This window comes from Mustelus asterias, unplaced genomic scaffold (assembly GCF_964213995.1).
Source record: "Mustelus asterias unplaced genomic scaffold, sMusAst1.hap1.1 HAP1_SCAFFOLD_3417, whole genome shotgun sequence".
Taxonomy (NCBI): Eukaryota; Metazoa; Chordata; class Chondrichthyes; order Carcharhiniformes; family Triakidae; genus Mustelus; species Mustelus asterias.
Genome location: NW_027593362.1, coordinates 1 through 23,621, shown reverse-complemented (window position 1 = coordinate 23,621; position 23,621 = coordinate 1). Strand labels below are relative to the sequence as shown.

The 23,621-nt window shown below is 57.3% G+C and overlaps 1 protein-coding gene across 1 annotated transcript; it reads right to left on the bottom strand.

Moving 5' to 3' along the window:
* Window positions 1-4,281: 4,281 nt before the first annotated feature.
* On the bottom strand, window positions 4,282-23,027 carry mapk7 (mitogen-activated protein kinase 7). The gene is given in 5 exon segments (XM_078208269.1): window positions 4,282-4,821; window positions 7,723-7,850; window positions 10,329-11,419; window positions 21,935-22,588; window positions 22,591-23,027. Coding segments are annotated over 5 exon segments (2,442 nt in total). The 5' UTR covers window positions 23,015-23,027; the 3' UTR covers window positions 4,282-4,676.
* Between the last annotated feature and the right edge of the window lie 594 nt (window positions 23,028-23,621).

Sequence of the window (23,621 nt, the reverse complement as noted above, 5' to 3'; positions counted from 1 at the left end):
TTAAAAGAAGCGAGGGAGACACGGGGAGAAACTTTATCACACAGCGAATGGTTAGGATCTGGAACAGCACTGCCCCAGAGTGTGGGGGAGGCAGATTCACACAGCGAGGGGTTAGGATCTGGAACGGCGCTGTCCCAGAGTGTGGGGGAGGCAGATTCACACAGCGAGGGGTTAGGATCTGGAACGGCGCTGTCCCAGACTGTGGGGGTGTCAGATTCACACAGCGAGGGGTTAGGATCTGGAACGGCGCTGTCCCAGGGTGTGGGGGAGGCAGATTCACACAGCGAGTGGTTAGGATCTGGAACGGCGCTGTCCCAGACTGTGGGGGTGTCAGATTCACACAGCGAGGGGTTAGGATCTGGAACGGCGCTGCCCCAGAGTGTGGGGGAGGCAGATTCACACAGCGAGTGGTTAGGATCTGGAACGGCGCTGTCCCAGACTGTGGGGGTGTCAGATTCACACAGCGAGGGGTTAGGATCTGGAACGGCGCTGTCCCAGAGTGTGGGGGAGGCAGATTCACACAGCGAGTGGTTAGGATCTGGAACGGCGCTGCCCCAGAGTGTGGGGGAGGCAGATTCACACAGCGAGTGGTTAGGATCTGGAACGGCGCTGCCCCAGAGTGTGGGGGAGGCAGATTCACACAGCGAGGGGTTAGGATCTGGAACGGCGCTGTCCCAGAGTGTGGGGGAGGCAGATTCACACAGCGAGGGGTTAGGATCTGGAACGGCGCTGCCCCAGAGTGTGGGGGAGGCAGATTCACACAGCGAGGGGTTAGGATCTGGAACGGAGCTGTCCCAGAGTGTGGGGGAGGCAGATTCACACAGCGAGGGGTTAGGATCTGGAACGGCGCTGTCCCAGAGTGTGGGGGAGGCAGATTCACACAGCGAGGGGTTAGGATCTGGAACGGCGCTGCCCCAGAGTGTGGGGGAGGCAGATTCACACAGCGAGTGGTTAGGATCTGGAACGGCGCTGCCCCAGAGTGTGGGGGAGGCAGATTCACACAGCGAGGGGTTAGGATCTGGAACGGCGCTGCCCCAGAGTGTGGGGGAGACAGATTCACACAGCGAGGGGTTAGGATCTGGAACGGCGCTGTCCCAGACTGTGGGGGAGGCAGATTCACACAGCGAGTGGTTAGGATCTGGAACGGCGCTGTCCAGGGGGGCAGCAGAGAGAGAGAAAGGATGGAAGGAAGGTGGGAGGTTGAGTTGGGATGTGAGTGCAGTCACTTGAATGTAGCAGTTAGGACAAAGAATATTACAGCACAGGGACAGGCCCTTCGGCCCTCCAAGCCTGCACCGACCATGCTGCCCCCGACTGAACTAAAACCCCCTACCCTTCCGGGGACCGTATCCCTCTATTCCCATCCTATTCATGTATTTGTCAAGACACCTCTTAAAACTCACGACCGTATCCGCTTCCACTCCCTCCCCTGGCAGCGAGTTCCAGGCACCCACCACCCTCTGTGTAAAAAGAACTTGCCTCGTACATCCCCTTTAAACCTTGCCCCTCGCACCTTAAACCTGTGCCCCCCGAGTAATTGACTCTTCCACCCTGGGGGGAAAAGCTTCTGATTATCCACTCTGTCCCTCATAATCTTGTAGACTTCTATCAGGTCGCCCCTCAACCTCCGTCGTTCCAGTGAGAACAAACCCAAGTTTCTCCAACCACTCCTCAAAGCTAATGCCCTCCATCCCAGGGCAACATCCTGGTAAATCTTTTCTGTAACCCTCTCCAAAGCCTCCACATCCTTCTGGTAGTGCGGAGACCAGAATTGAACACTATATTCCAAGTGCGGCCTAACTAAGGTTCTATAAAGCTGCAACGTGACTTGTCAATTGTTAAACTCAATACCCCAGCCGATGAAGGCAAGTATGCCTTCTTGACTACCTTAGAACATAGAACACTACAGCACAGTACAGGCCCTTCGGCCCTCGATGTTGCGCCGACCAGTGGAGCCAATCTAAAGCCGCTCTAATCTACACTATTCCAATATCATCCATATGTTTATCCAATGATCCTTTAAATGCCCTTAATGTTGATGAGTCCACTACTGCTGCAGGCTGGGCATTCCACGCCCTTACTACTCTCTGAGTAAAGAACCTACCTCTAACATCTGTCCTATATCTCTCACCCCTCAATTTAAAGCTATGTCCCCTCGTGCTAGCCAACACCATCCGAGGAAAGAGGCTCTCACTATCCACCCTATCTAATCTTCTGATCATCTTGTATGCCTCTATTAAGTCACCTCTTAACCTTCTTGACTACCTTCTCCACCTGCATTGCCACTTCCAGTGACCTGTGTACCTGTACACCCAGATCCCTCTGCCCATCGATACTCTGAAGGGTTCTGCCATTTACTGTATATTTCCTACCTGTATTAGAACATCCAAAATGCATTATCTCACACTTGTCCAGATTAAACTCCATCTGCCATCTCTCTGCCCAAGTGTCCAATCGATCTATATCGGGACGGGACGGGAATGCATGATCTATATCCAAAATTCCATAAGTTCATTGTGCGCCCTCCCGTGATCATCTGTGTCCTCTCCAGAAGGACAAACTCTTTGCCACACTTGCCCCTCACAAGAACGTCCCCACTGCCACTCCTAATGATGTCTTCAACCCAGCTCTTGGCTCCCCAATCCCCAACATCCTTGCTGAAGCTCCACCGGTAGGTGTAAGTTACGACGCAGAAAATAGGTGTACATTCCAGCTCCATTCATTTTGATTATGGCTGACCATCGAATTCAACAGGGAGACAGATTATTACCCGAATGGGTGTCAAGTGAGGTTCACTCCTTTCTCTGGGAGTGAATTCCACACATTCACCACCCTCTGGGTGAAGACATTTCTCCCACCTCAGTCCCTAAAAGAACAAAGAACAATACAGCACAGAAACAGGCCCTTCGGCCCTCCAAGCCCATGCCGCTCCCTGGTCCCAACGAGACCATTCTTTTGTATCCCTCCATTCCCACTCCGTTCATGTGGCTTTCTAGATAAGTCTTAAACGTTCCCAGTGTGTCCACCTCCACCACCTTGCCCGGCAGCGCATTCCAGGCCCCCATCGCCCTGTGTGTAAAATACATCCTTCTGATATCCGTGTTAAACATCTCCCCACCCCCCCCCCCCCCTCACCTTGAACCTATGACCCCTCGTGAACGTCCCCACCGACCTGGGAAAAAGCTTCCCACCGTTCACCCTATCTATACCTTTCATAATTTTATACACCTCTATTAGGTCTCCCCTCATCCTCCGTCTTTCCAGTGAGAACAACCCCAGTTGACCCAATCTCTCCTCATAACTAAGCCCTTCCATACCAGGCAACATCCTGATAAACCTCCTCTGTATTCTCTCTAAAGCCTCCACGTCCTTCTGGTAGTGCGGCGACCAGAACTGGGCGCAGTATTCCAAATGCAAAGGTTTCCCCCTTATCCTCAAACTGTGACCCCCCTGGTTCTGGACTTCCCCCACCATCGGGAACACTCTGTCTGAATCTACCCTGTCTAACCCCCTGTTAGAATTTTATAAGTTTCTATCAGATCCCCTCTCACTCTTCCAAACTCCAGTGAATATAATCCTCACCGACTCAGTCTCTCCTCGGATGACAGACCTGCCGTCCCAGGCACCATGGGCCAAATGGCCACTCCTGCTTCTGGTTTTGATCCAAACCCAGAGAAGTGGTTCCTTCCAGACGTGAAAGAAAGTTCAACAAGAGAGCAAAAGACAGTAGAATTTTATTTACAATGTGTTTCTTTTGCCATGTGGAAGTCCAGAGATTGAGACCAAACCACAATCCCAGTCAATAATCCATGCACAAAGCACGCCCCTGACAATCTCCCAATTCCTGTTGGAGTGTTAACATTTTTAGAAAGTCCAGCCAGTTTCTGTTCCCTCAGCACTGACCCTCCCACAGTGCGGCGCTCCCTCAGCACCGACCCTCCCACAGTGCGGCGCTCCCTCAGCACAGACCCTCCCACAGTGCGGCGCTCCCTCAGCACTGACCCTCCCACAGTGCGGCGCTCCCTCAGCACTGACCCTCCCACAGTGCGGCGCTCCCTCAGCACTGACCCTCCCACAGTGCGGCGCTCCCTCAGCACCGACCCTCCCACAGTGCGGCGCTCCCTCAGCACAGACCCTCCCACAGTGCGGCGCTCCCTCAGCACTGACCCTCCCACAGTGCGGCGCTCCCTCAGCACTGACCCTCCCACAGTGCGGCGCTCCCTCAGCACCGACCCTCCCACAGTGCGGCGCTCCCTCAGCACTGACCCTCCCACAGTGCGGCGCTCCCTCAGCACTGACCCTCCCACAGTGCGGCGCTCCCTCAGCACTGACCCTCCCACAGTGTGGCGCTCCCTCAGCACTGACCCTCCCACAGTGCGGCGCTCCCTCAGCACTGACCCTCCCACAGTGCGGCGCTCCCTCAGCACTGACCCTCCCACAGTGCGGCGCTCCCTCAGCACTGACACTGTTGAGGGGGTGCTGAGAGGGGGGAATTGATGCATCGGTCACAAATTCGTTCTGGGTGGGGGAAAGTGAAGGGTCCCTCAAGTCCAGTGTCTTCAACTGCACCAATGTCTGGTTCTTGTCCAGCTCCGATGCAAACCTGTCCGCTGGTGATCGGGGAACAGTCACAAGACAAATCAGAGCCCCCAGGGGGCGGGCTGTAGTCGTGACCCCTAAAGGTCAGGGACATCAGAGAGGATCATGGGAGAGCCAAGTTGGAGCTCCTGTTGGAGTGACTCCATATCGGCTGGGTTCATCCGGTGTACCTCCAGCCAATCAGCGAGGAGCGAGGCCGAGAGAGGGGCGGAGTCTGCCTGGCTGCAAGAGAGAAGAGAAAATAGGGTTAGATACAGAGTAAAGCTCCCTCGACACTGTCCCCATCAAACACTCCCAGGACAGGTACAGCACGGGGTAAGATACAGAGTAAAGCTCCCTCTACACTGTCCCCATCAAACACTCCCAGGACAGGTACAGCACGGGGTTAGATACAGAGTAAAGCTCCCTCTACACTGTCCCCCATCAAACACTCCCAGGACAGGTACAGCACGGGGTAAGATACAGAGTAAAGCTCCCTCTACACTGTCCCCATCAAACACTCCCAGGACAGGTACAGCACAGGGTTAGATACAGAGTAAAGCTCCCTCTACACTGTCCCCATCAAACACTCCCAGGACAGGTACAGCACGGGGTTAGATACAGAGTAAAGCTCCCTCTACACTGTCCCCATCAAACACTCCCAGGACAGGTACAGCACGGGGTTAGATACAGAGTAAAGCTCCCTCTACACTGTCCCCATCAAACACTCCCAGGACAGGTACAGCACGGGGTTAGATACAGAGTAAAGCTCCCTCTACACTGTCCCCATCAAACACTCCCAGGACAGGTACAGCATGGGGTTAGATACAGAGTAAAGCTCCCTCTACACTGTCCCCATCAAACACTCCCAGGACAGGTACAGCACGGGGTTAGATACAGAGTAAAGCTCCCTCTACACTGTCCCCATCAAACACTCCCAGGACAGGTACAGCACGGGGTTAGATACAGAGTAAAGCTCCCTCTACACTGTCCCCCATCAAACACTCCCAGGACAGGTACAGCACGGGGTTAGATACAGAGTAAAGCTCCCTCTACACTGTCCCCATCAAACACTCCCAGGACAGGTACAGCACGGGGTTAGATACAGAGTAAAGCTCCCTCTACACTGTCCCCATCAAACATTCCCAGGACAGGTACAGCACGGGGTGAGATACAGAGTAAAGCTCCCTCTACACTGTCCCCATCAAACACTCCCAGGACAGGTACTGCACGGGGTTAGATACAGAGTAAAGCTCCCTCTACACTGTCCCCATCAAACACTCCCAGGACAGGTACAGCACGGGGTTAGATACAGAGTAAAGCTCCCTCTACACTGTCCCCATCAAACACTCCCAGGACAGGTACAACACGGGGTTAGATACAGAGTAAAGCTCCCTCGACACTGTCCCCATCAAACACTCCCAGGACAGGTACAGCACGGGGTTAGATACAGAGTAAAGCTCCCTCTACACTGTCCCCATCAAACATTCCCAGGACAGGTACAGCACGGGGTGAGATACAGAGTAAAGCTCCCTCTACACTGTCCCCATCAAACACTCCCAGGACAGATACAGCACGGGGTTAGATACAGAGTAAAGCTCCCTCTACACTGTCCTAATCAAACATTCCCAGGACAGGTACAGCACGGGGTGAGATACAGAGTAAAGCTCCCTCTACACTGTCCCCATCAAACATTCCCAGGACAGGTACAGCACGGGGTGAGATACAGAGTAAAGCTCCCTCTACACTGTCCCCATCAAACATTCCCAGGACAGGTACAGCACGGGGTTAGATACAGAGTAAAGCTCCCTCTACACTGTCCCCCATCAAACACTCCCAGGACAGGTACAGCACGGGGTTAGATACAGAGTAAAGCTCCCTCTACACTGTCCCCATCAAACACTCCCAGGACAGGTACAGCACGGGGTTAGATACAGAGTAAAGCACCCTCGACACTGTCCCCCATCAAACACTCCCAGGACAGGTACAGCACGGGGTTAGATACAGAGTAAAGCTCCCTCTACACTGTCCCCCATCAAACACTCCCAGGGCAGGTACAGCACGGGGTTAGATACAGAGTAAAGCTCCCTCTACACTGTCCCCAACAAACACTCCCAGGACAGGTACAGCACGGGGTTAGATACAGAGTAAAGCTCCCTCTACACTGTCCCCATCAAATACTCCCAGGACAGGTGCAGCACGGGGTTAGATACAGAGTAAAGCTCCCTCTACACTGTCCCCCATCAAACACTCCCAGGACAGGTACAGCACGGGGTTAGATACAGAGTAAAGCTCCCTCTACACTGTCCCCCATCAAACACTCCCAGGACAGGTACAGCACGGGGTAAGATACAGAGTAAAACTCCCTCTACACTGTCCCCATCAAACACTCCCAGGACAGGTACAACACGGGGTTAGATACAGAGTAAAGCTCCCTCTACACTGTCCCCATCAAACACTCCCAGGACAGGTACAGCACGGGGTTAGATACAGAGTAAAGCTCCCTCTACACTGTCCCCATCAAACACTCCCAGGGCAGGTACAGCACGGGGTTAGATACAGAGTAAAGCTCCCTCTACACTGTCCCCATCAAACACTCCCAGGGCAGGTACAGCACGGGGTTAGATACAGAGTAAAGCTCCCTCTACACTGTCCCCCATCAAACACTCCCAGGACAGGTACAGCACGGGGTGAGATACAGTGTAAAGCTCCCTCTACACTGTCCCCCATCAAACACTCCCAGGACAGGTACAGCATGGGGTTAGATACAGAGTAAAGCTCCCTCTACACTGTCCCCCATCAAACACTCCCAGGACAGGGACAGCACGGAGTTAGATACAGAGTAAAGCTCCCTCTACACTGTCCCCATCAAACACTCCCAGGACAGGTACAGCACGGGGTTAGATACAGAGAAAAGCTCCCTCTACACTGTCCCCCATCAAACACTCCCAGGACAGGTACAGCACGGGGTTAGATACAGAGTAAAGCTCCCTCTACACTGTCCCCATCAAACACTCCCAGGACAGGTACAGCACGGGGTTAGATACAGAGTAAAGCTCCCTCTACACTGTCCCCCATCAAACACTCCCAGGACAGGTACAGCACGGGGTTAGATACAGAGTAAAGCTCCCTATCCAGCCTCACCTGTCGTGACTCTCTGCGACCATGTCAAAGGATTGGTTGAGGAATTCTTCCAGATCGAATCCCACTCCGTACCCGGCTCCGCTGCCCTTCGGAGTTACGGAGAATAACGGCGGCAAGATGTCTTTGACCTACGGAACAGAGCAACACAGACGGTGAGCGACGCCGGTATCGGCTGCAGAGCTCCAGGCTAATGGCGCCGAAACCCTAAGGCAGGGGCACCAGCAAACACGGCACCACCTCATGGCCAGAGGCTCATACTACAGCGTGATGTTGACATAGGAAAAATGAATGGGGGGGGGCGATTCATAACCTCCACCAGTTCCTATACCCCCTCCCTATCTCTGTAACCTCCTCCAGCCCCTACACCCCCTCCCTATCTCTGTAACCCCCTCCAGCCCCTACACCCCCTCCCTATCTCTGTAACCCCCTCCAGCCCCCTACACCCCCTCCCTATCTCTGTAACCCCCTCCAGCCCCTACACCCCCTCCCTATCTCTGTAACCCCCTCCAGCCCCCTACACCCCCTCCCTATCTCTGTAACCTCCTCCAGCCCCTACACCCCTCCCTATCTCTGTAACCTCCTCCAGCCCCTACACCCCCTCCCTATCTCTGTAACCCCCTCCAGCCCCCTACACCCCCTCCCTATCTCTGTAACCTCCTCCAGCCCCTACACCCCCTCCCTATCTCTGTAACCTCCTCCAGCCCCTACACCCCCTCCCTATCTCTGTAACCTCCTCCAGCCCCTACACCCCCTCCCTATCTCTGTAACCTCCTCCAGCCCCTACACCCCCTCCCTATCTCTGTAACCTCCTCTAGCCTCCCACACCCCTCCCTATCTCTGTAACCTCCCCCAGCCCCTACACACCCTCCCTATCTCTGTAACCTCCTCCAGCCCCTACACCCCCTCCCTATCTCTGTAACCTCCTCTAGCCTCCCACACCCCTCCCTATCTCTGTAACCTCCTCCAGCCCCCTACACCCCCTCCCTATCTCTGTAACCTCCTCCAGCCCCTACACCCCTCCCTATCTCTGTAACCTCCTCCAGCCCCTACACCCCTCCCTATCTCTGTAACCTCCTCCAGCCCCGACACCCCTCCCTATCTCTGTAACCTCCTCCAGCCCCTACACCCCTCCCTATCTCTGTAACCTCCTCCAGCCCCGACACCACTCCCTATCTCTGTAACCTCCTCCGGCCCCTACACCCCTCCCTATCTCTGTAACCTCCTCCAGCCCCTACACCCCTCCCTATCTCTGTAACCTCCTCCAGCCCCTACACCCCTCCCTATCTCTGTAACCTCCTCCAGCCCCTACACCCCTCCCTATCTCTGTAACCCCCTCCAGCCCCCTACACCCCTCCCTATCTCTGTAACCTCCTCCAGCTTCCCAGATCCCTCCCTATCTCTGTAACCTCCTACACCCCCTCCCTATCTCTGTAACCTCCTCCAGCTCCTACACCCCTCCCTATCTCTAACCTCCTCCAGCCCCCTGCACCCCTCCCTATCTCTGTAACCTCCTCCAGCCCCCTACACCCCCTCCCTATCTGTGTCACCTCTGCCAGCCTTAACAACCTTTCCCCATCTGTAACCTCCTCCAGCTCTCTACACCCCTCCCCATCTTTGTATCCGACTCCAGCTCCTACACCCCCTCCCTGTCTCTGTAACCTCCTCCAGCCCCTGCACCCCTCCCTATCTCTGTAACCACCTCCAGCCCCCTACACTCCCTCCCTATCTCTGTAACCTCCTCCAGACCCTACACCCCTCCCTATCTCTGTAATCTCCTCCAGTCCCAACAACCCTCCCTATCTCTGTAACCCCCTCCCTCCCCTACACCCCCTCCCTATCTCTGTAACCTCATCCAGCCCCCTACACCCCTCCCTATCTCTGTAACCTCCTCCTGCCCCTACACCCCTCCCTATCTCTGTAACCTCCTCCAGCCCCCTACACCCCTCCCTATCTCTGTAACCTCCTCCAGCCCCTACACCCCTCCCTGTCTCTGTAACCCCCTCCAGCCCCTACACCCCCTCCCTATCTCTGTAACCTCCTCCAGCCCCTACAGCCCTCCCTATCTCTGTAACCTCCTCCAGCCCCTACACCCCCTCCCTATCTCTGTAACCTCCTCCAGCCCCCTACACCCCCTCCCTATCTCTGTAACCTCCTCCAGCCCCCTACACCCCCTCCCTATCTCTGTAACCCCCTCCAGCCCCTACACCCCCTCCCTATCTCTGTAACCTCCTCCAGCCCCTACACCCCTCCCTATCTCTGTAACCTCCTACGACCCTCCGAGATCTCGGCCCTGCTCCAATTCCGGCCTCTCGAGCATCCCCCGATTCCCATCGCTCCGCCATTGGCGGCCGTGCCTTCAGCTGCCTGGGGAGGGTTCCTGAGCTCTGAACTTCCCTCCCTAAATCTCCCCACCTCTCGACTCTGATCTAACCTTTGGTGGCTTTTGGATATTATCTCCCTGGGTGTCTCGGGCGGTTGGGGATTCCTGTTTTCGTGACGCTACAGGCACAGTAGACACCTCCCCCGGCCCTCGGCCTATCAGATCCCCCACCCCCCGCCTCGCGGGCCTATCCGCCGCCCCCCTCGGTCGATCAGCCTCCCCTTACCTGCGACTTGGACAGCTGCTGTGTCACCGTGTTGACATCCAGAGGATCTCCCCTCGCACCGTCCGAGGGAGCGGCGGCGAGCGGCGGGGAGCAAGGCCCCGGACCCTGGCTCTTCGGTTCCTCCCCCTGCTCCGTGGGGAAAGCGGGGTCCCGGGAGGCCAGCGACGGGAAGGACGGGCCGTCCTGAGGGAAGGGGCCGCGGGGGAAGCTACGGTCAGGCCCGGGGCCCTGGCTCCCGCCGCCCCACCTCGCCTCGCAGAGACCCGGCGGCAGGAGGAGTGGGGGGGCTGCCCCGCCCTGCCCAGCCCAGGGCTTGGAGGCCCCCAGCCCGAACGGCTGAGGGGGCGGCTGGAAGGGGGTCGGGACGGCGCCACCCAGGCCGGGAGGGGGCCTGAGGCCTTTCCCCTGGGACTCGGCCGTCTCGCCCAGGCCGGAGGCCGCTGGCAGCTGGAAGGGGGCGGCCGGGAAGCGGGGGGCCGAGGGGAGCTTGGCTTTGGGGGCGGCCGAGGGAGGGGCCTCGCTTAGGCCCGGCCTGAGGCCTGAGCTAGGCCCGAAGCCGAGGGCGGCTCCCAGGCCCAGGCCCATTCCTCCGCTTGGCCCCAGGCCTGAGGCGGCTCGGAAGTCAACAGTAGGCCCCAGGCCTCCCCCGCCCGCTTCCAGGCCTGAGCTAGGCCCGAAGGCCATGCTAGGCCCGAGGCCTACAGCAGGCCCGAAGTTGACGCTAGGCCCCAGGCTCGAGGTAGGCCCGAGGTTTAGAGCAGGCCTGGACATCTCCGGCAGAGCCCCGTGCTCGGCCCAGGCCGGCAGGCCTTCGATGCCTCCGTTGCCCCCCTCCCCCGCCTCGGGCCTGCCTCGCCCCTCCGTCATCTTCATCCAGCGCTCCAGCAGGCTCTTGTCACCCTGGCTCAGCACCACCCCTCCCAGCACGTCGCCCTCCTTCAGCTCCCGCCGCTCCCGCTCCCGCTGTTTGCGCTCGCGCTCCTTGGCTCGCTCCTGCCGCCTCCGCCGCTTCTCCTCGCGCTCCCGCTGCCGCTCCTGCGCCGTGATCGAGCGTCGTGGCTCCCCGAGCTCCTGGCTGGAGTTGGCCATTTCTGTAAGGGGGTGACACAAGTGAGGAGAGAATATTGTTATCATGGCCTGGGGAGCATCACCGCAACAGCGATCACAATTTAACATTGATAGATTAGATCTGATTTGATTATTGTCACTTGTATCGGGATACAGTGAAAAGTATTGTTTCTTGCGCACTATACAGACAAAGCATACCGTTCATAGAGTACAGAGGGGAGAAGGAAAAGGATTTGATTTATTATTGTCACGTGTATCGGGATACAGTGAAAAGTATTGTTTCTTGCGCACTATACAGACAAAGCATACCGTTCATAGAGAAGGAAAGGTGAGGGCGCAGAATGTAGTGTCACAGTCACAGCTCGGGGTGTAGGTCAGATCTCTCTCCACAGCTCGGTCTGGGGCTCCTGCTCTGCCCAAGACCGCAAGGAACTACAAAGGGTCGTGAATGTAGCCCAGTCCCATCACGCAAACCCCAGCCTCCCATCCATTGACTCTGTCTACACTTCCCGCTGCCTCGGGGAAAAGCAGCCAGCATAATCAAGGACCCCCCCCCACGCACCCCGGACATTCTCTCTTCCACCTTCTTCCGTCGGGGAAAAAGATACAACAGTCTGAGGTCACGTACCGACCGACTCAAGAACAGCTTCTTCCCTGCTGCTGTCAGACTTTTGAATGGACCGACCTCGCATTAAGTTGATCTTTCTCTACACCCCGAGCTGTGACTGAGACACTACATTCTGCACCCTCTCCTTTCCTTCTCTATGAACGGTATGCTTTGTCTGTATAGCGTGCGAGAAACAATACTTTTCACTGGACCCCAATACACGTGACAATAATAAATCAAATCAAATCCTTTTCCTTCTCCCCTCTGTACAAAGAACAAAGAACAAAGAACAGTACAGCACAGGAAACAGGCCCTTCGGCCCCCCAAGCCTGTGCCGCTCCTTGGTCCAACTAGACCAATCGTTTGTATCCCTCCATTCCCAGGCTGCTCATGTGACTGTCCAGGTAAGTCTTAAACGATGTCAGCGTGCCTGCCTCCACCACCCTACTTGGCAGCGCATTCCAGGCCCCCACCACCCTCTGTGTAAAAAAACGTCCCTCTGATATCTGAGTTGTACCTCGCCCCTCTCACCTTGAGCCCGTGACCCCTCGTGATCGTCACCTCCGACCTGGGAAAAAGCTTCCCACCGTTCACCCTATCTATACCCTTCATGAACGGTATAGATACTCTATGAACGGTATGCTTTGTCCGTATAGCGCGCAAGAAACAATACTTTTCACCGCATCCCGATACACGCGACAATAATAAATCAAATCAAACGCTGTTGTGAAGTGTCGCATTATCCATTGGTGCTTTTTCTGTACTTTAGAGTTTTTTTAAAAAAGAGATGGAGGCGCATATAGAGTACACAGACTGAAACATCAGATCAAAGGCCAAACAGTAACGTTACCAAGACAACAGCGGTGTTGTTTTGAATTTTAGCCAATCAGCTTAAACTAGACACTTAGCTACCAGCAAGCTGTTGGATTTAAATTTGATGTTTTGGTAACCCGAGAACCAATCCTATTGTGGGGATGTTGATCTGTCACCAGGGGTACAAGAGAGGGGGAGGTGGGAGGCAGTGGCACAAACAGGAGAAGAGTATCTGCCACAGCTCGGAGCTCCGGAGAGACACAGCCACTGCTCTCTGCCGCAGCTCTCAGCCTCCTCGGAATAGCAAAGAAGACACGAGATTCCAGACAGGAGAAAGAAGATTCCAGAAGACGGCAAAACCTGGTTGTAATTTAGAGAGTGACTAAAAATTCTTATTTTTTGTCGTGAATGAGTGGGAATCGTATTTATCTGAACAGCATCCCGTTAGAACTGTGTTTTATTGGGTTTGTTAATAGTTTAGAAACATAGAAAAACTACAGCACAAAACAGGCCCTTCGGCCCCACAGGTTGTGCCGAACATATCCCTACCTTTTAGGCCGACCTATGACCCTCCATCCTATTAAGTCCCATGTACTCATCCAGGAGTCTCTGAAAAGACCCTATTGAGTTTGCCTCCACCACCACTGACGGCAGCCGATTCCACTCGCCCACCACCCTCTGTGTGAAAAACTTCCCCCTAACATTTCCCCTGTACCTACCCCCCAGCACCTTAAACCTGTGTCCTCTCGTAGCAGCCATTTCCACCCTGGGAAAAAGCCTCCGAGAGTCCACCCGATCTATGCCTCTCAACATCTTATACACCTCTATTAGGTCTCCTCTCATCCTTCGTCTCTCCAAGGAGAAAAGACCGAGCTCCCTCAGCCTATCCTCATAAGGCATGCCACTCAATCCAGGCAACACCCTTGTAAATCTCCTCTGCACCCTTTCAATCTTTTCCACATCCTTCCTGTAATGAGGCGACCAGTTAACCTGTTCACTGTTAGATAAATAAAGTGTTACTTGTTGATTTTACAGAGAGAGTCTCAGGGAGTTATTTTGATTTAGCCACTAGAAGTTGCTGAAGGGCAGATATTCCCCCCGCTCTCACACGCACTTTAACAGATTATGAAGTGAGGGACTCCTCTGTGAGTGGTTAGAAGTTATGTTCTCAGAGGGGGGGAAAATCAACCTCCGCTTTATAACAATACAGAGGGATCTGGGCGGGCAGGTCCACAGTTCCCCAAAAGTGACAACGCAAGCGGCCAAGGTGATTAGGAAGGTTCGCTTGCCTTCATCGGCCGGGGCATCGAGTACCAGAGTTGGGGAACCATGTTGCAGCGATATAAAACCTTGGTCAGGCCGTGTTTGGAGTATTGTGTGCAGTTCTGGTCACCACACTACCAGGAGGACGTTGGAAGCTTTGGAGAGAGTGTAAGGAAGGTTCACCAGGATGTTGCTGGTCTGGAGGGTGTCGGCTATGAGGAGAGGTTGGATAAACTGGGATTGTTTTGGAAAGACGGAGGCTGAGGGGAGACCTGGTCTACAAAATGATGAGAGGCAGAGACAGGAGGGGGACAGTCAGAGGCTTTTTCCCCAGGGCGGAAGTGTCAATGACACGGAGGGGGCACAGGTTCAAGGTGAGAGGGGGGAAAGTTTAAGGGAGATGTGCGGGGGATGTTTTTCCACACAGAGAGTGGTGGGTGCCTGGAACGCACGGCCAGAGGAGGTGGTGGAAGCATTAACAACATTTAAGAGGCATTTAAAATTGTACCCGCCTCTACTACTGCCTCTGGCAGCTCGTTCCAGACACTCACCACCCTCTGTGTGAAAAAATTGCCCCTCTGGACCCTTTTGTATCTCTCCCCTCTCACCTTAAACCTATGCCTTCTAGTTTTAGACTCCCCTACCTTTGGGAAAAGATGTTGACTATCTCGCTGATCTGTGCCCCTCATTATTTTATAGACCTCGATAAGGTCACCCCTCAGCCTCCTACGCTCCAGAGAAAAAAGTCCCAGTCTATCCAGCCTCTCCTTATAACTCAATCCATCAAGTCCCGGTAGCATCCTAGTAAATCTTTTCTGAACTCTTTCTGGTTTAATAATATCCTTTCTATAATAGGGTGACCAGAACTGTACACAGTATTCCAAGTGTGGCCTTACCAATGTCTTGTACAACTTCAACAAGACGTCCCATAGAAAATTACAGCTCAGAAACAGGCCTTTTGGCCCTTCTTGTCTGTGCCGAACCATTTTTCTGCCCAGTCCCACTGACCTGCACTTGGACCATATCCCTCCACACCCCTCTCATCCATCAACCCGTCCAAGTTTTTCTTAAATGTTAAAAGTGACCCCGCATTTACCACTTTATCCGGCAGCTCATTCCACACTCCCACCACTCTCTGCGTGAAGAAGCCCCCCCTAATATTCCCTTTAAACTTTTCTCCTTTCACCCTTAACCCATGCCCTCTGGTTTTTTTTCTCCCCTAGCCTCAGCGGAAAAAGCCTGCTTGCATTCACTCTATCTATACCCATCAAAATCTTATACACCTCTATCAAATCTCCCCTCAATCTTCTACGCTCCAGGGAATAAAGTCCCAACCTATTCAATCTCTCTCTGTAACTCAGCTTCTCAAGTCCCGGCAACATCCTTGTGAACCTTCTCTGCACTCTTTCAACCTTATTTGCATCCCAACTCCTGTATTCAATGTTCTGACCGATGAAACCAAGCATGCCGAATGCCTTCTTCACCACTCTGTCCACCTGTGACTCCACTTTCAAGGAGCTATGAACCTGTACCCCTAGATCTCTTTGTTCTGTAACTCTCCCCAACGCCCGACCATTAACTGAGTAAGTCCTGCCCTGGTTCAATCTACCAAAATGCATCACCTCGCATTTGTCTAAATTAAACTCCATCTGCCATTCATCAGCCCACTGGCCCAATTGATCAAGATCCTGTTGCAATTGGAGATAACTTTCTTCACTGTCCACTACGCCACCAATCTTGGTGTCATCTGCAAACATTACTAACCATGCCTCCGATATTCTCATCCAAATCATTAATATAAATGACAAATAACAGTGGACCCAGCACTGATCCCTGAGGCACACCGCTGGTCACAGGCCTCCAGTTTGAGAAACAACTCTCTACAACCATCCCCTGGTTTCTGTCATCAATGCTACCAAATAAACCTGTTGGACTTTAACCTGGTGTTGTTAAACTTCTTATTCTGTCATCAAACCAATTTTGTATCCATTTAGATACCTCACTCTGGATCGTGTGAGATTTAACCTTATGCAACAACCTACCATGCGGTACCTTGTCAAAGGCCTTGCTAAAGTCCATGTAGACATCATCAACTGCACTGCCCTCATCGACCTTCTTGGTTACCCCTTCAAAAAACCTCAATCAAATTTGTGAGACATGATTTTCCACTCACAAAACCATGCTGACTGTCCCTAATCAGTCCTTGCGTCTCTAAATGCCTGTAGATCCTGTCTCTCAAAATACCTTCCAACAATTTACCCACCACAGATGTGAGGCTCACCGGCCTGTAGTTCCCAGGCTTTTCCCTGCAGCCCTTTTTAAACAAAGGCACAACATTTGCCACTCTCCAATCTTCAGGCACCTCACCCGTGATTACCGATGATTCAAATATCTCTGCTCGGGGACCCGCAATTTCCTCCCTAGCCTCCCGCAATGTCCTGGGATACACTTGTGTGATAGCTCACCAAGTTCCCCTTTCAAGAGTTACGTCCTGGGATGTACCGACTGCGCGATTATAAGACCGGAATTGATTGGATTTGACTTATTGTATCGTGTACTCCGCACACACTCTCGCCTTCCTTCCTTTGGCCGTTTGGTGTCAGACGATCGCTGGCCCGTTACAGGGTGATGACAGAAATAACGAGTTGTGATAGCTTGCCAAGTTTCCCTTTTAAGAGTTACCACCTGGGATTTACCGACTGCCCAATTGTAAGACCGGAATTGATTTATTATTGTCACGTGTACCCTGGACACTCTCTCTGCCCCTACTGACTGTACCCCCGGGACGCTGGTCCCCCGCCGACTGTACCCCCGGAACGCTGTTCCCCCACCGACTGTACCCCCGGAACGCTGTTCCCCCACCGACTGTACCCCCGGATCGCTGTTCCCCCACCGACTGTACCCCCGGATCGCTGTTCTTCCACCGACTGTACCCCCGGAACGCTGTTCCTCTACTGACTGTACCCCTGGAACGCTGTTCCCCCACCAGCTGTACCCCCGGAGCGCTGTTCCCCCACCGACTGTACCCCCGGAACGCTGTTCCTCCACCGACTGTACCCTCAGGAACCCTGTTGCTACACTGACTGTACCCCTGGAATGCTGTTCCCCCACCGACTGTACCCCTGGAGCGCTGTTGCTACACTGACTGTACCCCTGGAATGCTGTTCCCCCACCGACTGTACCCTCAAGAACGCTGTTGCTACACTGACTGTACCCCTGGAATGCTGTTCCCCCACCGACTGTACCCCTGGAGCGCTGTTCTTCCACTGACTGTACCCCCGGATCGCTGTTCCCCCACCGACTGTACCCCCGGATCGCTGTTCCCCCACCGACCGTACTCCCAGAATGCAGTTCCTCCAGTGACTGTACCCCCGGAATGCTGTTCCCCCACCGACTGTACACTCGGAACGCTGTTCCTCCACCAACTGTACCCCCAGAACGCTGTTCCCCCACCGACTGTACCCCCAGAACGCTGTTCCTCCACCGACTGTACCCCCAGAACGCTGTTCCTCCACCGACTGTACACTCGGAACGCTGTTCCTCCACCGACTGTACCCCCAGAATGCTGTTCCCCCACCGACTGTACACTCGGAACGCTGTTCCCCCACCGACTGTACCCCCAGAACGCTGTTCCCCCACCGACTGTACACTCGGAACGCTGTTCCCCCACCGACTGTACACTCGGAACGCTGTTCCTCCACCGACTGTACCCCCAGAACGCTGTTCCCCCACCGACTGTACACTCGGAACGCTGTTCCCCCACCGACTGTACACTCGGAACGCTGTTCCCCCACCGACTGTACCCCCAGAACGCTGTTCCCCCACCGACTGTACCCCCAGAACGCTATTCCTCCACCGACTGTACACTCGGAACGCTGTTCCTCCACCGACTGTACCCCCAGAACGCTGTTCCCCCACCGACTGTACCCCCAGAACGCTGTTCCCACACCAACTGTAGCCCCGGAACACTGTTCCTCCACCGACTGTACCCCCGGATCGCTGTTCCTCCATTGATGGTAAACCCAAAACGCTGTTCCCCCACCGACTGTACCCCCGCAACGCTGTTCCCCCACCGACTGTACACCCGGAACGCTGTTCCCCCACCAACTGTACCCCCGGAACGCTGTTCCCCCACCGACTGTACCCCCAGAACGCTGTTCCCCCACCGACTGTACCCCCGGAACACTGTTCCCCCACCGACTGCACCCCCAGAACGCTGTTCCTCCACCGACTGTACCCCCGCAACGCTGTTCCCCCACTGACTGTACCCCCGGAACGCTGTTCCCCCACCGACAGTACCCCATGAACGCTGTTCCCCCACCGACTGTACCCCCGGAACACTGTTCCCCCACCGACTGTACCCCCAGAACGCTGTTCCCCCACCGACTGTACCCCCGGAACGCTGTTCCCCCACCGACTGTACCCCCGGAGCGCTGTTCCTCCACCGACTGTACCCCCGGATCGCTGTTCCCCCACCGACTGTACCCCGGAACACTGTTCCCCCACCGACTGTACCCCCGGAACACTGTTCCTCCACTGACTGTACCCCCGGAACGCTGTTCCCCCACCGACTGTACCCCCGGAACGCTGTTCCCCCACCGACTGTACCCCCGGATCGCTGTTCTTCCACCGACTGTACCCCTGGAACACTGTTCCCCACCGACTGTACCCCCGGAACGCTGTTCCCCCACCGACTGTACCCCCGGAACGCTGTTCCCCCACCGACTGTACCCCCGGATCGCTGTTCCCCCACCGACTGTACCCCCGGAACGCTGTTCCCCCACCGACTGTACCCCCGGAACGCTGTTCCCCCACCGACTGTACCCCCGGATCGCTGTTCTTCCACCAACTGTACCCCCGGAACGCTGTTCCCCCACCGACTGTACCCCCGGATCGCTGTTCTTCCACCAACTGTACCCCCGGAACGCTGTTCCCCCCACCGACTGTACCCCCGGATCGCTGTTCTTCCACCCACTGTACCCCCGGAACGCTGTTCCCCCACCGACTGTACCCCCGGATCGCTGTTCTTCCACCAACTGTACCCCCGGAACGCTGTTCCCCCACCGACTGTACCCCCGGAGCGCTGTTCCTCCACCGACTGTACCCCCGGATCGCTGTTCCCCCACCGACTGTACCCCCGGATCGCTGTTCCCCCACCGACTGTACCCCGGAACACTGTTCCCCCACCGACTGTACCCCCGGAACACTGTTCCTCCACTGACTGTACCCCCGGAACGCTGTTCCCCCACCGACTGTACCCCCGGAACGCTGTTCCCCCACCGACTGTACCCCCGGAACGCTGTTCCCCCACCGACTGTACCCCTGGAACACTGTTCCCCACCGACTGTACCCCCGGAACGCTGTTCCCCCACCGACTGTACCGCCGGAACGCTGTTCCCCCACCGACTGTACCCCCGGATCGCTGTTCCCCCACCGACTGTACCCCCAGAACGCTGTTCCCCCACCGACTGTACCCCCGGAACGCTGTTCCCCCACCGACTGTACCCCCGGATCGCTGTTCTTCCACCGACTGTACCCCCGGAACGCTGTTCCCCCACCGACTGTACCCCCGGAACGCTGTTCCCCCACCGACTGTACCCCCGGAGCGCTGTTCCTCCACCGACTGTACCCCCGGATCGCTGTTCCCCCACCGACTGTACCCCCGGATCGCTGTTCCCCCACCGACTGTACCCCGGAACACTGTTCCCCCACCGACTGTACCCCCGGAACGCTGTTCCCCCACCGACTGTACCCCCGGATCGCTGTTCTTCCACCGACTGTACCCCTGGAACACTGTTCCCCACCGACTGTACCCCCGGAACGCTGTTCCCCCACCGACTGTACCCCCGGAACGCTGTTCCCCCACCGACTGTACCCCCGGATCGCTGTTCCCCCACCGACTGTACCCCCGGAACGCTGTTCCCCCACCGACTGTACCCCCGGAACGCTGTTCCCCCACCGACTGTACCCCCGGATCGCTGTTCTTCCACCAACTGTACCCCCGGAACGCTGTTCCCCCACCGACTGTACCCCCAGAACGCTGTTCCCCCACCGACTGTACCCCCGGAGCGCTGTTCCTCCACTGACTGTACCCCCGGAACGCTGTTCCCCCACCGACTGTACCCCCGGAACGCTGTTCCCCCACCGACTGTACCCCCGGAACGCTGTTCCCCCACCGACTGTACCCCTGGAACACTGTTCCCCACCGACTGTACCCCCGGAACGCTGTTCCCCTACCGACTGTACCCCCGGAACGCTGTTCCCCCACCGACTGTACCCCCGGATCGCTGTTCCCCCACCGACTGTACCCCCAGAACGCTGTTCCCCCACCGACTGTACCCCCGGAACGCTGTTCCCCCACCGACTGTACCCTCGGATCGCTGTTCTTCCACCGACTGTACCCCCGGAACGCTGTTCCCCCACCGACTGTACCCCCGGAACGCTGTTCCCCCACCGACTGTACCCCCGGAGCGCTGTTCCTCCACCGACTGTACCCCCGGATCGCTGTTCCCCCACCGACTGTACCCCCGGATCGCTGTTCCCCCACCGACTGTACCCCGGAACACTGTTCCCCCACCGACTGTACCCCCGGAACACTGTTCCTCCACTGACTGTACCCCCGGAACGCTGTTCCTCCACCGACTGTACTCCCGGAACGCTGTTCCCCCACCGACTGTACCCCCGGAACACTGTTCCCCCACCGACTGTACCCCCGGAACGCTGTTCCCCACCGACTGTACCCCCGGAACGCTGTTCCCCACCGACTGTACCCCCGGATCGCTGTTCCCCCACCGACTGTACCCCCGGATCGCTGTTCCCCCACCGACTGTACCCCGGAACACTGTTCCCCCACCGACTGTACCCCCGGAACACTGTTCCTCCACTGACTGTACCCCCGGAACGCTGTTCCCCCACCGACTGTACCCCCGGAACGCTGTTCCCCCACCGACTGTACCCCCGGAAACGCTGTTCCCCCACCGACTGTACCCCCGGAACACTGTTCCCCCACCGACTGTACCCCCGGAACGCTGTTCCCCACCGACTGTACCCCCGGAACGCTGTTCCCCACCGACTGTACCCCCGGAACGCTGTTCCCCCACCGACTGTACCCCCGGATCGCTGTTCCCCCACCGACTGTACCACCGGAACGCTGTTCCCCCACCGACTGTACCCCTGGAACACTGTTCCCCCACCGACTGTACCCCCTGGAACGCTGTTCCCCCACCGACTGTACCCCCAGAACGCTGTTCCCCCACCGACTGTACCCCCGGAACGCTGTTCCCCCACCGACTGTACCCCCGGATCGCTGTTCCCCCACCGACTGTACCCCCGGATCGCTGTTCCCCCACCGACTGTACCCTCGGATCGCTGTTCCCCCACCGACTGTACCCCCGGATCGCTGTTCCCCCACCGACTGTACCCCCGGATCGCTGTTCCCCCACCGACTGTACCCCCGGATCGCTGTTCCCCCACCGACTGTACCCCCGGATCGCTGTTCCCCCACCGACTGTACCCCCGGATCGCTGTTCCCCCACCGACTGTACCCCCGGATCGCTGTTCCCCCACCGACTGTACCCCCGGAACGCTGTTCCCCCACCGACTGTACCCCCGGATCGCTGTTCCCCCACCGACTGTACCCCCGGATCGCTGTTCCCCCACCGACTGTACCCCCGGATCGCTGTTCCCCCACCGACTGTACCCCCGGATCGCTGTTCCCCCACCGACTGTACCCCCGGATCGCTGTTCCCCCACCGACTGTACCCCCGGATCGCTGTTCCCCCACCGACTGTACCCCCGGATCGCTGTTCCCCCACCGACTGTACCCCTGGGACAGGCGGTTAAGCCCCGAGCTTACCTTTGTTCTTCTGCCTCAGCGCAGATTTGAGCAGCGCCGCCTTGAGGGCGGCCTTGGTGTCGGCAGAGATGCTACCCTCCTTCTTGGCGTCGCCGGGGGGCCGGGCCTCCTCCCCCTCCACCCCCTCCGCCTCCTCCTCCTCCTCGCCGGCTCTCCCCTCCTCCTCTGCCGCCGTCTCCGGCGGCCCGGGCGAGGTCAGGTCGATGGTGTCTCCTCCGCCTGCGCTGGGCATGTCCACGTCACGGCAGGAGGGGGCGGGGGGCGGCGGGGCGGGGCGGGAGAGGGCGGGGGCGCGGCAGATGCCCTGGCGGATGCCCTCGCGGCGTCGGTGGAAGTCCTCGATCTCCCAGGCGATGGCCTCCTTCAGCTGCTCCCGGCCGGGCGCCGGGCGGTCGAAGCCGAAGTCGAAGGCCGGCACGCAGAGCGGCTCGTCCTGCGGGTCGTGGTATTTGGCCAGGAAGGGGTGCCGGAGAGCCTGGGGGGCCGAGGGGCGCTCGGGCGGGTCGAAGCGCAGCAGCTGGCCCAGGAGCCCCAGGGCCTGGGGGTCGGCGTCCGGGTACAGGGCGGAGAGGGGCACGGGCTGGCGCCGGGGCAGACCCCGCAGGTAGGCCCGCACCCGCTCGGCGCCAATGGTGCCCACCAGGCCCTCGGGGGGGTGCCCAGCACCGCCAGGATCAGCTGCAGCTGGTGGAGGTAGTTCTTCCCGGGGAAGAGCTGGCGTCTCCCCAGCATCTCTGCGAAGATGCAGCCGGCCGACCACAGGTCGATGGCCCGGCTGTAGCCCCCGTGGAGGGACAGCATCAGCTCGGGGGCCCGGTACCAGCGGGTGGCCACGTACTCCGTCAGGAAGGGCTCGGCCTGGTCCGGCCCGCAGCCCAGACCCCGGGCCATGCCAAAGTCACCGATCTTCAGCTCGCAGTTCTCGTTGACCAGCAGGTTGGAGGGCTTGAGGTCGCGATGGACCACGTTGGCCGAGTGCACGTACTTGAGGCCCCGCAGCAGCTGGTACAGGAAGTAGCGGGCGTGCTCCAGGGTCAGCGGCTGCACCGAGTGGATGATCTGGTGAAGGTCGCTCTCCATCAGGTCCAGCACCACGTACCTGCGGGCGGCGAGGGTCAGGGGTCAGCCAGCAGCACAGAACGCTCTCCGTCCCGCTCCCGCCCTCCCACAATGCCCCCGTTCCCCCCCCCCCGCGAGGGTTTGGGACGTTCCCGATAGTTATTCAGGGTTGGAGAATGTCCCGGCGGGTTGTCTCAGGAAACCTGGTTAAACTCCTCACTAATTCACTTTCTATACGCGTCAGCTGTGTTCTAAACTAGGCTCAGATCGAGCAAAGCTCCCGAGTGGGTCGTTGGAATCACTCTCCGTCTCTACCCCCAGCCCCCCTCTCTCTCTCCATCTGTTGCCCCTTCCCCGCCCCACCAGCACTTACGCCGTTTCCCTCCTTCCGTCCATGTCTCTCACTCTCACCCCCCCCCGACTTCCTCTCTTCCTCTTCCCCCCCACCCCCATCTCCGTCTCTCCATCTCCATATCCCTCTGCCCCTCCTCCTCTGCACCTCTCCCCCCCGCCCCTCCCCCTGTCTCTCTCTCCCTCTGTCTCTCGCTCCCTCTCTCTCTCTCTCTCCCCCTTCCCCCCTCTCTCTCTCTCTCTCCCCCCCCCCTCTCTCTCTCCCCCCTCTCTCTCT